The sequence below is a fragment of the Caloenas nicobarica genome, chromosome 12, assembly GCF_036013445.1.
Source record: "Caloenas nicobarica isolate bCalNic1 chromosome 12, bCalNic1.hap1, whole genome shotgun sequence".
Taxonomy (NCBI): domain Eukaryota; kingdom Metazoa; phylum Chordata; class Aves; order Columbiformes; family Columbidae; genus Caloenas; species Caloenas nicobarica.
Genome location: NC_088256.1, coordinates 1,471,342 through 1,485,824, shown reverse-complemented (window position 1 = coordinate 1,485,824; position 14,483 = coordinate 1,471,342). Strand labels below are relative to the sequence as shown.

The window sequence follows — 14,483 nt, the reverse complement described above, 5'->3', positions numbered from 1 at the left end:
CAAACGCAAGGGGCCGGAGCTGCCTGCGGCTGAGGTCAGCAGGGAAGCAGGGGCTGGCGGTGCCAGGAGCCGGAGCAGCTCTCCGCAGGCTCAGCATCCCTTGGGCAGGGGCCGGGGAGCAGCGGGGACAGGGACACGTCACCTGGGGTCTGCAGTGGGAGCTGGGTGAGGGGAGCGAGATGGGCGGCAAGCTCATGCTGAGGGTGCTGCTCTGGCCCTGCTTGGCATTCACAACGCCCTTAACTTATCCCCCTTGCTTATGAGGTCATCAGGTAGAGTTTCCTGTCCCATCGGGTGGAGGTTCTCCAAAAGGTTTGATGGGACAGAAAGAAAAATGCCCCCCAGCCCCTCTTGTGCAGCCACCAGTGTAAGCACCACTCTGGGCTGTGCAGTAGGACCAGGAAAACCTTCTCCTTTGGGAGGACTCCTCCGGGAGCCTCCAAAATAATTTCCAAGCCTAATTACCTCGGAGTGGATGCTTTCTTATCAGGGTTTGATTATTTTTAGGAAAGTCGGAGCTGGTGAGAGGAGTGGGGGGCTGAGTCAAGCAATCAGGATCCCGCTATGAGGTTCTGAGGTGCGAGACGGGAGCCGCCCAAGAGAGGAGTTAAGCCCGTGGATGCTGGGAAGCCATGTCCGCTGGGACAACAGCCAGGCCGATCTGACAGCAAATGTTTCCCTCCCATCCTGGGGAGAAAAGCAAGCCGGTCATCCTTCCTGAGAAACAGCCCTGATTCCAGGAACTGGGCCCTGCCGGGGGGTCAGTTCTGGGGACATCCCATCACCCTGCCGCACTCCGCCCTGGCTGGGCTGCTGCCAGCAGCGCTCTGGGATTCCCCACTGCACCCCAGCGCACTCCAGCCTCTTTGCTTTCCCTCCCTGGCTGTTTTGCAACCCTTCCTGCCCAGGGTCTGCGCGCTGGCAGCTCAGCCAGCTGCAAAGCACCGGTGGCAGGCGGCCAGGCTGCCGTGCTTGGCTTCCCCGATCCCGCATCCGCTCAGCCCCGGCTCCCTGCAGTGAGGGGTGCTCAGAGGAGCCCGCCCGGGGGTGACGGGCAGGGAGCGGAGCTGTGCCCTCCCTCCTGGCAGCTGCCCAGCATCATGCAGCAGCAGGAGTGGGGAAAGCAGTGGGAAGGCCAGCTCGGTTCACCCCAAAGAGATAAAGAAGTGGCAAGCCCTGGGGCACTGGTGTCCGGGAGCAAGGATGGCGAAGGGGCAAGACCAGACCAGAGCAGCACAAGGAGCATCGGGCGAGACATCTCCCCTGCAAGCCCCTCTGTGCCCAGCTGGGAGGTGACAGCAGTGGGACCAGGGCTGCCTGGGCCACCAGCCCACTGCTCGGAGGCGCTGGAGCAGCGCCTGGGCGGGTGCGATAGACTGGAAGGGGATTCGTGAGCACGTCCAGATAGACCCGTGCTGAGTCACAGCTGGGAGGCCCCACAGCTTCCCCCTCCCTGCTGGCAGGTCCCGACGCACACCCCATCGCTCCTCCCTGCTTCAAAAGGAAGGAAAGGGCAAGCCCCAGCCCTCCGCGGGGCGAGAGCGCAGCCGAGGTGCTCGAGCCGCCAGCCCTCCGAACGCCTCCCCGCCCCGAGCTCCGCAGAGGACGGACCAACTCACCACAGCACTGAGCGGCCAGCGGTCCCTCCCCACACCGCGGGATGGAGAGTCGGCAGCACAACGCCGCCAAGGAGCCTGAGATCGAGCTGTTTGTGAAGGTGGGTCTTGGGGAGGACAGTTGCTCTTTGGTGGTTCCCCGCTGGCTCATCCTCACCAGGCTCCAGCTGGGCGTAGGTGGCGGAAATTCGTGGGTGTATTCACGTTTTGGGAGGCTGAAAATGGGTACCAGGTTTGGGGTCGCTCACCGTGTAGGCTGGCTAAGCAGGTGTCCAGAGGAGGGGACCAGGCACATGGTGGCATGGTGACGGGTGAGGTGTCACGCCCAGAATCCTAGAAGATGCCCTGGTCTCACAGTACACCAGGGGAACGGCACTGCTGGCAGCTGCTGGAAGGCAGGAGCGGGCACACATACACCTCTTGAAACCCAGATAAGAGAAGGCCCAGCCTGGGAACAGCAAGCGGGAGGGCTGAGAGCAGCCACTTCAGCTTCTCCTGTGAGCCAGGGTTGCGAAACAGAGCGGGGACGGCTTGGAGAGCCATCGTGGATGCCCACGTATGGGCGGGATGGGGCGGCTTCGCAGGGCAGCCCTGGGGGATTAGTTGCTGGAAACGTGTGTTTGGTGTTGTTTTTTTTTTTTTTTCCCTCCCCCATTAAGCAATTTTCCAAACACTTCCTCTGGAACATTTTAGCACTCAAGTTCCAAACAGCTGCAGCAGATGTGTGTGGTATAGAAAGAGAGGAGCCGAAGCTGGTGGCTGGTAACTGTGTCCGCCAGCAGCGATGCCAGCGGGGCCCTGGGACACGCTGTCAAGTGACAGTGGCCAGGGCAGCGGTGCCTCCCTGTGCCACCACATGGAGGCTTTAAGGGCAGTTCCCCTGCAGCCGCTCGGCCCCGGGGCAGTGGATTCCCGTGGGCTTCGCCCCTCTCCTCGCCGGGCAGCTCGGTGCTCAAAGGGACCGTGGGCTCTGACTGGAGGCACTGGCTCCCTGGCGCAGGCAGCCGGCAGCGCTGGGCACCGTGCGGTGCCTTGTTTGGGTCATAGTTGGAAATACGTGTTGGAAAGGGTTATCTGAGCCTCCACAGGAGGGATCCCCCCATCGCCTTTCCAAAACGGTGGCCATGGTGGTGCTTGCCAGGCACTGAGCCTGGCCGAGCCGAATCCAGACAAGTGTGTTTTTTTTGTTAAAGTAATTTGGGTCTTGAATTCCCTTCTTAGCACCACTTTTTCCCCAGGATGGCTGGGGAGAAGAACGATAGATGAGGTGACTGTAATGGCGGCAGCACATTCAAGGGTTTTTTCAGAGGGAAGGGAAACAGAAAGCAAAGCAGCATCTCGTCAGGACTTCCCCTACGCCTTAATTTAGCATGAAAAATCCCTTCTAGCTTGTCTGTTAACAGACAACTTGATGCTGTGCCTCCTCTCCTACCACTCACAACCCTTTTCTGAAATCACTGCAGCTCAGCACAGTCCCGCGCTTGTGGCGCCTTGTGCCTCTGCGGGGCTGGGGTCCGCCTGAGATGCGCTGCCGGTGTGACCCCCGCTCGCCATAAATCACAGAGCGGGTGCTCCTGCCCACCGCCCCCGCCCAGCTTTCACTTTGGCAAATGCTGAAGTTAACTTGGCAAGGACGGGAAGGGTGCGAAGCAGCTCCTGCATCGCCGCTGGGATGCTGGCAGGCAGTCCCCAAAGGGCTGCAATATCTCACCCTCCTGTGGCCCCGGTGACAACAGCGTCCCACTGACCGAGGGGGTCTCCCTGCCTGGGAGGAAGGTCTGCCCCTCAGCCCCACAGGGCATTTAGTCCCCCCCAAGGCTGATTCCCAGCTTTCGGGCTGGCTGTAGGAACCCTGGGCAGGTCCCGGTAGGCGCTGAGCACTTAGCAGTGCCCCAAGCATGCAGAGCTGCTCGTTCCTCCCACCCCGTTTCACGCTGTTTCAGCGAGGGGGAAACCACAGGAACTGCTAAGTAACTTTGGGGTTTCGTTGCCTCGTGAGGCCTCTGAGAGCTGAGGCTAAAAACCTGCACCTCCCTGGAGCTGCTGTGCTGGCCCACACTGGGTTTATCCATCATCTGGCAGGAAAAAGAGTGAGGAAAGTCAGTCTGGGGGTGCAGGCTGTGCACCCCCTCCCCGGCCCCCCTGGGGAGCAGGCGAAGAGGCTCTCTTGGTAGAAGGAAGTGAAGAGCGACGACTTCCTCGCCGTGCTGCTTGGGTTTGGTGGGGCGGGCGGGCGTGTGGCCATGAGTCTCCCCAAACTGCGTTCCCCTGAGCTCCCCTGGCTCCTGGAGGGCTCCCCCGTGGCCACGCCAGAGCCCAGTGACCCCCCAGCAGCGCCCGAGTGCCGGTGGAGCTGCCCTCTGCTGCCTCCAGGTCAAGATTTGGCTCCGAGCACCCAAAGATAGGCCTGGCTTAATTTTTTATCCCTGCGGAAGCCATCCCGACTTTCCTTTCACTCTGGTCCAAAATTCCCCACCTCTCTTTTAAAAAGACAAGAGAAAAAACCAGCCTGAGCTGCTGAGGGGCTGGAGCTACAGGTGCAGCAAAGCCCGAAGCAGGCGAGCACAGCCCGAGCACAGGGCAGCCCCGAGGGACATCTTGCCCACCAACTGTCCCCTCCAGCAGTTGCTCCTCACGCGGCTCCACCAGAGCCACTCGCTGCCTTGGCTCAGCACCACAGCTCCTGCGGGGCCAACAAGATAACCTGCAATGAAGTCGCCTTGCTCCCAGCCTTGTGCTGGGTGAGGAAAGCAAAGCGGGGCACGGCCGGGTGACTGCCCTCTCCTCTGCCACCAGCAAGGGCCATCGCAGGACAGCAGGCAGGAAAGCATCAGGCCTTGTGCCAGGCAGCCACAAAAGCACCTTCTGAGTTGTTGGTGTTGGGGATGCTCCAAAGGATGGCATGGGTTTTGGGTGGTAGGTGCCAGTGACGATGGAGAGGGGAAGGGGAGCAGAGGTGCCCTGCTTTCATGCCAACTGACAGCCCTTGTGCTGTTTTCTGAGTTTCTCCTCCAGCTCGCTCACAGGACATCTGATGCACGATTTTATCTGTTACCAAAGAAGCCATATTTGTTCTAAGCTGACACGGGATGCCCCTGAGCGGCAGCTATCCAAGAGCATTTCCTATTAACGGCCAGCAAAAAGCCTCATGTGTGAATTCGGCTTCAGTTCTGGGTATATCCCAGAGAATCAATAAATTTCTCAGTTCCCATTTCTTTTCTCGGGAGCATTATTTCATGACAGCTGAGCATAGGAAATACTGGTTAAAAGTGATTTTCATTCCTCTGGAAGGACTAAAAGGTGTTGGTATAGTGGAAAACCAGACCGTCACCTCCGGGTGACCACTCAGAATGTCAGGTTTTGTTTTGACCAGTTTACGGTTTCCCTTAGGGTGAGTTTGAGGCTGGTGTATCTCTCCTGGAGAAGCTGAGCACTCCAGAGTCCACAGGTTTCTGGGCACCTGTAGATACAGGCAGGTGACTCATAGCACTTACCTCCAGCCCAGGACAGCCAGGCACAGGTCTCTGCATCTTCTGCTAATGAAGCATCTCAGCACCCTAGCAAGGTGCGAGTTCTGGAGCCACCTCCAGCTGCCCACCTTGGATGTTATTGCTGCTACGTTACTTCTGCACCACCAGATCCTCGCAGAGCTCATCACCCTCCTGGTTAGCCTCTGGACTTCGGCTCACCAGCTGACATCAAGGCTTAGCACAGAGCCACAGGGCACGAGCTGTCCCGCTGGGGCTCGTGTGCTGGCAGAAGCCGCTCCGTGGGAGCAGCATCCCTCGTGAAGGGGCTGGCGTGAGCCGCACTGCTCCTCCCTGCAGCGGCAGGGCTGCCACACGTGCCAGCGACCATGGCTCACGTGTGCCGAGGAACCAGTTTATTCTCTTAAAGAAGCTGAGTTTCCTGTGAGCCATTTTACCTCTCATACTGCCGTGCAACTTCCCTCTCCGAACAGCACCCGTGCTAGTTTCACACACTGGGGGAACCTGTCCCATTCCTCTTGGCCGGACTCCTCAGAAGGAGTTTCAGTCCTTTTTGCAAGGGATGTTTTCAGCTGCTGCATAGCAAGGAAATGGGCTTCACTCCACCTGCTGCTGCTTTCCCTTGGCATTGCTGAATGGGCATCATCTGCATGAGACCCTGATGAGGGAGCTCTGGTGGGACTCAGGCAGGTTGCCCAAGCTCCCTGCTTTCCCATGTCCCCACTGTTGTTTGACCCCCTCCTGGTGACAGAGCAGCCCCCTGAGTGCTGAGACACTGCAGCTGTGTCCATGCAGAGGTGTTGAAAGGGACCGTTTGCACATGATAGAAGCTTTAGGAGCTGATGCACAGCTCCGTTCCCCACCAGTGCTGGGTGGGATGCCAGCACAGATCCCCGCCTGCAGACCCTCACCGCCCCCAGCCCTTCTCCTCTCTGAGGCCAAGCAGGCTGCTTGGGTGGTTCTTGGTCATGCCTGGGTTCATTAAATGCACACAAAACCGGAGGCAGACACTAGCAGCACACGAAAACAAACCGCTCTTTTCCTGGCAAACATGAGCACATTTCCCTTCTCACCGCCCTCTCCAGCCTGGCCTCCCAGCCAAGCGGACCCTCCCTTCCTCCCCATCCATCAGCAATCACCCTCCACCTCCTTCCCTTGCCTCTTTCTCTTCTTCCTCTCAGCTTTATCTCACATTTCTGGGAATGACCCAAGCTTGGGCATCGTAAGGACACTCTCCGATGCTTTCCAGTGGCAGCAGGGCCATGGCTCGGAGAGGAGATCCTACAGCTGAGCCCCTGGTGCTGCGCCAAGCCCTCCGCGTGCCTTCCTCCCGAGACCAGCTCGGTGGCTTTCCGCCTCCAGGCATCCCATCCGAGCTGGGTGAGCCCAACCGGTGGGTTAAATCCTCATTTCTCTGCTTTCCCGACAGGCTGGTCTGGATGGAGAAAACATCGGAAACTGCCCCTTCTGCCAGCGCCTGTTCATGGTGCTGTGGCTCAAAGGGGTCAAGTTCAACGTCACCACAGTGGACATGACCAGGTGAGATGGCACCACGGCCCAGCCCTGTGGCAGCAGTGGGGTGGGATACTCTGTCTCGGCTGCCCCCCGTCAGCACTTTCCTCCCGCCTGCACCGCTGCCAGCGTGCCACCGCGAGAGGGACAGGGTGACAGACCCTGCCTGCACGCTGCCCCTCGTGTCACGGGTGCAGGGGGTGGGCCAGCACCTGCCTGGCACAGGGACCCCTGTCCTGGTGGATGTGAGTGTGAGTCAAAGGCACCACAGGGCAGACCGAGAGGCTGGGGACACTTAGCAGTCCGCAAACCCAGCAGAGTGTGCAATGGGGTTGATCTCGATCCTGCACCCCCTCCTACACAGCCCCTCAGCCCCATTGTTCGCCCTGGGGAGGCTGGCAGGTGCAGACAGGTTGCAGGCTCTGAGCACTCTTATTTTATCCGCTCCAGGAAACCTGAAGAGTTGAAAGATTTAGCACCGGGCACCAACCCACCCTTCTTGCTGTTCAACAAGGAGCTGAAAACAGACTTCATTAAGATCGAGGAGTTCCTGGAGCAGACCCTGGGCCCACCCATGTAATTGCAAACACGGTCCTTCCCCCTTTGGGGCCCGGCAGGCACGCCGCAGCATTGCGTAGTGCTCGGCAGATTGGGAAACTGAGGCAGGGTGCTAGGAGGTGCTTGAGAGCAGCTTGGGGAGGGGACTGGCTCCTCACCCAGCACCCTAAGCCGTGCTCTGCGATGCTGAGGGGCTGCAGCATTGCAGGTGGCGGGTCAGGCTGCGGGGGGACGGGGACAGGCTGGGATGGAAAACAATGGGAGGAAATGCGCCGGTCCCTTGGTGCAGGCAGGGCTGGGGGGAGAGGGAGAGCGAGGGCAGGTGGACCCCTGGGAGCTGGTGGTGTTGAGCTGGCTGTGAGAGGGGGTGTTGGGGCAGAGGGGGAACGTGAGACCCCTTTGCCGGCTCATATCTGCTGCGCTGAGCTGAGCAAAAGCAAATGCCCTTGTTTGAATGCAGCAGTGCAGCTGGCCCAAAGGGCTGCTGGGGGGCACGCCCCCCCCCGAGCTCATACGGAGCACTGCCCGTGCCCGTCAAGGCAGCCGCCCTGTGCCCTGTATGGCTGCAAGCCCCCCCTCCGCCTGCGAAAGAGGAAGCATCAAATGCATTTGTCATCTGCCTCCTCGGATGCGTCTGCCCTTGCAGCACCCCCTGGGACACATCACCAAGCAAGAAGCTGTTCCTGAGGAAGTCGCAGGAGCTTCTGGCTTCCCCAGACCCCTCCAGTGCCAACACACATTCTCCAGCTGGGCCGGAGCTGCCTGTAGGCAGAGCTCTGCTCTAGAGCTCTGCTGCCACCAGCATCTCCAAACCAAGGAGTTTCTGCCCTGTGATTTTCCCCTAGCAAACACTCAAGATAATACAGCACCCAGGGTGGCAGCTGCGGGAATTTAAAGCATCACTGTTCTCCCACAACCAGCTGAACATCACCTGCATCGTCCAGTACCAGCCCTGGGCACCTTGGCCCAGGAGATGATGCAGCTGAGGGACCCTGCAGCTGAATTTCTTCCCTCATCCTTGCCTGCAACTGATACGAGTGTCTATTTAAAGGTACCCGCACCTCAGCCCCAAGTACAAGGAGTCTTTCGATGTGGGGAGCGACATCTTTGCCAAGTTCTCAGCATACATCAAGAACCCACGCAAGGAAGCAAATATCAGTAAGAAATGCAGGTGGGGGCTAGGGGGCTGCAATCTGCTAGGCTGGGGTGGGGGAGATATGCTTTTGCCTGCGGGCAAATCCTGCCACCAGGTTGGGGTTCCTGCTGCCTTCCCCACCAAACCCTCCTTGGCACGAGGAGGAGCGGGCAGGAGGGTGAAGGCAGTTCTGCGCTGCACAGGGTAACAGCCCCGTGTGCCGGTGCTGGGGAGAGCAGGTCCTGGAGGGGAGCACAGGGTGATGTTGCTGGGATCCCCTGGGAGCAGAGACTGGTCAGGGTCAGTGCTGTGCACCAGCGGTGTGGTCCTGAGGGCTTTGTCCCTGTGTGCGAAGCCTGAGAGGGGCTCGGTCACTCTGGCACAGTCCTGGGCTGTGCTGGGAGCCCGAGGCGCTGGGCTGACTACACTTGTTTCCCTGCCCACCCAGATTTGGAGAAGGCCCTGCTGCGGGAGTTTCAGAGGCTGGATGTCTATCTAAACACTCCTCTCCCTGAGGAGATTGACCAGGACAGTGTGGAGGACATCACCGTCTCCAAGAGGAAATTCCTGGATGGAGACCACCTGACGCTGGCCGATTGCAACCTCCTGCCCAAACTGCATATCATCAAGGTAACGGCATCGGCTCCCAGGGCCAAGGTGGGGGCACCCACTCCAAGAGGGGGTGACATGGTAGGGTGATGCAAACAGGGAGCTGGAGGTCCTGTATTTGTCCCCCTGCAAACCACAGAGTGAATATTCCCCAGGTTTGGGAAGTCTCAGCCTCCTCCTCCTCCCCTCCTCTCTAGATCGCAGCCAAAAAGTACCGCGACTTCGAGATCCCAGCGGACATGACGGGCGTCTGGCGCTACCTCAACAACGCCTACGCCTGTGATGAGTTCAGCCACACGTGTCCCGCGGATGAGGAGATAGAGCACACCTATGCCAGCGTCGCCAGGAAGATGACCTAGCCCTGCTCGGGATGCGTGGGCAGCGCTGCCCCTGGCCAAGCCCTCGACCTCCACAGTCCTGACACAACCGAACTCCGGTTGAAGGAGGGACTGGAGGGGGTTTATGGCATTGCTACCCTGCCTTTCAGAAATAGTGCCTTGCTTTGCAGCCCCCTGCTGCTCCCTCTTCCTCCTCCGCCGGCTGGCTGCAGCCCCCGCGCTGTCAGTGCCGACCACGTGTACCGACCTGTCCCTGCGTGGCTGCAGTGGCAACCGCATCCTTACTCCCTGAAAACCGGTCTCACGGTCCGTGACCATGGGCCATGGGAAAATCCGAGTGCTAGCCTTCCACAGCAGCACTTTGGTGGAAGAGTTGAGACCCCAAACAGCTGGGCCAGCCCTGTCTCCCCATCTGCTGCTGGAGCTGCTCTGCTGTGCCAGCTCCATGCAGTCTCAGCCACCCTGCTCGCTGGGACATCCCGGGATCCCAGTGCATCATCTGGGCTGGAGCTGTTTGAATTTACCTGGTTGCCCTTCTGCACAGGACCCTACACCCTGCATTTGGGCAAGCCCTCTCTTCCACCAAGGCATCCAAGCTCCATCTGAAGATACCGAATATCTCTGCTCTGGGTGGTTTATCACAGTGACAAGTTGTTCTCACTGCTAGAGAGTTGAAATGTGCGTCTAACTAATTAGGACAAGGGGGCAGGAACATGCCAGGGATGACGCCTGGTGTGAAAGTGCCAGGACCTGCAGTGGGAGGGAAGGAGGGGTGGGAAGACTCGTGAAGGGATGAGGATGGAGGGCTGAGGATCAGGGGATGCCTCCCAAGTGTGCCAGCACCCAGGGCCACATGCTGCTGGCTGCAAGGTCCCACCTGGCTCCTGTGAGCTAAGAAACCTCTCCCTGCCTCGCAGGGTGCTGCAGGACATGCAGCCATGTGCAGCTCCAGCTCCACCATTCCCTCCCCGGTCCCCACCAACGCTTCAGGTGCCTGACTGGGAGATGGAGGCCTGGGGTAGGACATCTATCTGGTTTCCACACCCCAATACCAGACAGCCTAAGAGACTAGGGAAAAGCTGCTTTGCAAAGCACCATGTCTGTCGGAGATAGGTGGTCGGGTTTGGTGCTCCCTGGCTCAGCGTTGCGCCTTCCTGTCCAGTGTTGCTGATGCAAGAGGAGTCAAAGCTGCTCTGCTGCACAGCCATGACATTCCATCCTCCCCCACCTGATACCTCCAGCTCCCCCAAGGGCTCCTGCCAGTGCCTATGTATTCAGCCAGCTCTCCCCAGCCAGCCCTGCGGGTAAAAAATACTGTACAGTGAGTGTGGTGGGTCCTGCGGGGACACGGTGGTGGCAGAGCCCCCACCAGCCTCACTGCCACTTCCCTCTTTGCACTAAGAGCTGTGTCCTCGCAAGCCTGCCTCTGATAGCGCTGGGTTTGGGGACTGGTTTTGTTGTTAATGGGTTTTGGTTTGTTTGGTGTTTTTGTTTTGTTTTTTAACTAAGAACAACAATAAACTATATTTTAATATGCCTTGCTTGTGTACTGTCAGTGCATGGGCCAAGGCCATCAGGCATGGAGCGTGCTGCAGAGGGTGGAGGGGGCTTCCCCGTGGTGGAAACCCTTTTGAGATTTCGTACAAGTGAAGCTGTAGCCCCAGTCTCTGCCATCCTGGATCGTTGGGATGCACGTGGCAGCTCCTGCCCTGCCTGCAGGAGCGATGTCCCCTCTCCGGCGCACATGCGCTGCCATCCGCCCGTGTCACCCACGAGGAGGTGGGAGGATGCAGGACCCAGCACAGCGTGGGGATGGAGTAACCACAGGACGCTGCTCCAGTGTGAGGGGTTTATTCAGCTCCTGCTGGCAGCCAGTATGTCCCTGCCAGGCCACGGTGTCAGCTCTGTCTTGCTATGGGTCCTGGAGGTCCTCTGCTATGGGACAAACACTGTCCCGCACCCCAGATCCTCATGGGACTCTCCTGCTACCCCACGGCACTCCTCTGCTGCAGACCCTCTCCCTTTTTCTCCACAAGGGATCAGAGACCTTTCAGAGTTCTGTGCAAACCAGCCCACGGCAAGGTGTGGGTCACGCAGGGATGGGCCGGCTGGAAGGCACGGGGACGGCGGTGGCAGGGAGTGGGCTGGCAGGCTGGTGGCAGGCAGGGCTCCTCCTGTACCCCTCATTTGGTGACACAGTACTTCCAGAAGCAAGCTGGGAGAAAAAGGAAAAGACACCCACGCGAGGGGCTGCAGCAGTGCTCGGCTACAGCCGAAAAGTATAAAGGAAGAGAGACGTCCATCTCTCTCCCAGGCTCTCCTTTGCCTTTGAAGTCAGTTCTGGGAGCACAGCCTGGGAGCTGGATGCTTTAGTCCACACCATGAGCACCCTCTACCCCAAACCACAGGCACCTTTCACCCCAGGTTATGAGCATCCTCCAGCCCAAGCCCAGCCCCTGCTTGCCGTGGCCTCTTTGAGGTCAGCAGCGCGTCGGGGCTGTTGGCAGCTGGGCGCTCACCTCTCTTGCTGGGTTGCTGAGGGGCCTGGTCTGTCTGGGTAAATCCTTGGCTCTGGAGCTCACCCACTGACACCATCTTCCAGAGGACTGCATCAAGATCTTCCCCCTGCCACGGCACAGCAGCCCTATCACACATCTGTGGTGCTCACCAGGCAAAACCAGCCCCCAAACCCCATCTTCTCCCTGCCAGACCAGGGAGCGAAGCCGTGTCAGGGACTGCCTCATGTCCAATTACCGGCCAACGGGGATGGGCTTTGCCGGGACCTCGTGGGGAGCTGGCTTCCCCAAGGCCAGAGGCAGCCCTCACTCACCAAGCGGTCCGGGACATCCTCCTGGAGAGTGCTTTTATTTCCTGGAAAAAAAATATATGAAATACCATGAGCACGCAGGGGCTGTGGATCCAGCCTGGGGGGCAGGAGCCAAGGGAAGATTCATCAGAAGGAGAGGGGACACAGCACCATCTCCTGCTTCTCACCATGCTCCCTTGGGGGCACCTAACCTGCAGCACACCTTTGTCCCGGGTGCAACCCTTCCCCTCCTCAAGAGTCCCGGTGCCTGCATCCCACGTGTGCCGCCACACCAGCCCCATCCCTGGGCTCGGGTCGCCTTGAGCTCCGGGACTCACCCTTGCCAGCAGCTGCTTTCTGGCCGTGGCTCACTCCTTCCCCCAGTGCAGACAGAGCCTGGTTCAGGTTCCCAGATGGCTGGAGTCCTGCTGGAGCCTGCTAGCAGCCACAAAGCCAACTGCACCGTCAGCCGGGTTAAAATACCTCAGCATCACGTCCGAGTTGGATGGGGAGATGGTGACAAGGACAAAGGGGCTCACTTGAGGTGTGCTTGTTCCCTGGGCAGCGGGGTGGAGAACCTAAGCCTGGCCTGCTCATCCCAAGAACGACAGGCATGTTGTTTGAGGGGGACTAGTGTTTGGCTGCTCCTCTGGCCACGTGTGCCGGCCTGGTCTGGGGGTAAAAACAGTGGCCATGCACCACAGGTGTGGCCTTAGCAGCGCTGAGCAGAAGGGGAGGATTGCCCCACTCCTAACGCACCACAGGACTCCGCTTGCCTTTGCTGCAAGGGCAAGTTGCTGGCTCCTGGTCGGCTTGGTGTTGATCAGGACAGCCCTGGTGTGGGTTGTCCCTCCCCAAGGGCAGGACTCGGCACTTCTCCTTGCTGAACCGCACAAGGTGCCTCTCAACACGTCTCTCCAGCCTGTCCAGTCCCTCAGGATGACAGAACGACCCTCTGCCATTATCAGCTGCTCTTCCCAGCTTTGCATCAACTGCAAACTTGCTGAGGGTGCACTCTGTCCCATCATCCAGGTCATTAATGAAGATGTTAAACAGAAGCATCCCCAGTACCGACCCTTAGGATGTACCATTAATGACTTGCCTCCAGCTGGAATTTGTGCCACAGATCTCAGCCCTCCATTCGGCCAGTTTTCAACTCACCTCACCGTCTGCTTATCTAACCTGTACTTTGCCATCTCATCTATGAGGATGCTATGGGAGACAGTGCAAAACCCGAATTACTTCGGGTCCACTGCCTGGTGTTACCCTCAGCATGACTGCAACAGACAGGTGCAGGAGGTCCCCATTAGCCACGGGTGTCCCCCCGCCACAGAAGACTCTTTTTGGGGGTAGCAGTCCTTCCTTGCCTCATCTAGCCAGGCTGCTGCACCGGTGGGAGCTGTGAAGGGTTATGTTCAGAGCCCTGTTATCCCAGGTAACACCTCAGGTAAGTGCAAACAGAAATCTTGCCTGGGTGAGTCTCTCCCATGGCCTGTCTGTGCTGCTCTAAGGAAAGAAGTAGTCTAAGGTCACCATAAAAACAAACATCAGGCACATGGCTACAACTGAGGCAACAAGTCCCTTGCTGTCTCACTGTGTTTAAATGGAAACCAGCTGGTGTATCGGGGCTTTCCAGCATCTCACCCTTCCACCCATCCATCCTCCAGTGCCTGCCTGTGCACAGCCCCCAGGAAGCTCCCACCAAACCCCGCAAGCAGCACAATCCTGAGCACTTGACCTTGCATTTCCCTTGCCTCAGACCACGTGGGTGAGATACTAAAGCTCTGGAAGTCCCCATGAGTCAGCCAAGTGACAAGAGGAGCCCCTGTCCCCCTCGTTTCCCAGAAGCAGTGGCAGCGTGCCATCCCCAGGGCTGCTTGCAGGGGCTACGCAAGCGGGTCCTGGTGCTGGGTCACACTCTCCTTCTGGGCTTCAGCTCTGCCCAAGTGACTTTTTCTCCAGACTCAGGAAGCCCAGAGTGTATAAACTGGTGCTTACCCCGCTGGTCAGTACTAGCACGTAGGGAGCAGGACCACAGGGCAGATGCGAACAGGTGTCATCAGCCCCAGCAGATGCTGGCTCTGCTGCCTGCGGTCCCATGGGACACTGTCCCACATGCAGGGACACAGGACAGGACCATGCTGGCGCAATTGGCTGGCATCCCGTACCGGGTCTCACGGCTCTTGGGGAGGCTCTGACTATCCCTGTGACCATGAGCAGAGCTCACCTCGTCCCAGACTGTTCCAGGACACCCAGCGCACACCCCTGGTTCTGCATGTGAGCTGCAATTCCCTTATCTCCATGGAGGGTGTCTGAAGAATATTGAGACTAGAGGGATGCTTTGTTTGTACACCCCAGGCTGGCTGATTCCCAGGGCAACGTTGTCTGTCACCCCAGAGTACCGGGACAGGTCACCCAGAC

The 14,483-nt window shown here is 58.9% G+C and overlaps 1 protein-coding gene across 1 annotated transcript; it reads left to right on the top strand.

Moving 5' to 3' along the window:
• The first annotated feature begins 1,535 nt into the window (after nucleotides 1-1,535).
• Nucleotides 1,536-10,787, top strand: LOC135993357 (chloride intracellular channel protein 2-like). Its single transcript, XM_065643163.1, has 6 exons — nucleotides 1,536-1,717; nucleotides 6,534-6,643; nucleotides 7,067-7,192; nucleotides 8,226-8,332; nucleotides 8,758-8,939; nucleotides 9,116-10,787. The coding sequence occupies exons 1-6, from the start codon at nucleotides 1,661-1,663 to the stop codon at nucleotides 9,275-9,277; spliced, it is 744 nt and encodes a 247-aa protein (XP_065499235.1). The 5' UTR covers nucleotides 1,536-1,660; the 3' UTR covers nucleotides 9,278-10,787.
• Nucleotides 10,788-14,483: the final 3,696 nt, after the last annotated feature.

What these genes read in the sequence shown, in the direction of transcription:
- LOC135993357 (XM_065643163.1), top strand. Translation starts at nt 1,661, where the DNA reads ATGGAGAGTCGGCAGCACAACGCCGCCAAGGAGCCTGAGATCGAGCTG. An exon ending in CAGACCCTGGGCCCACCCAT is followed by an intron (nt 7,193 to 8,225) that starts GTAATTGCAAAC and finishes GTCTATTTAAAG; the next exon opens with GTACCCGCACCTCAGCCCCA. An exon ending in CCAAACTGCATATCATCAAG is followed by an intron (nt 8,940 to 9,115) that starts GTAACGGCATCG and finishes CCTCCTCTCTAG; the next exon opens with ATCGCAGCCAAAAAGTACCG.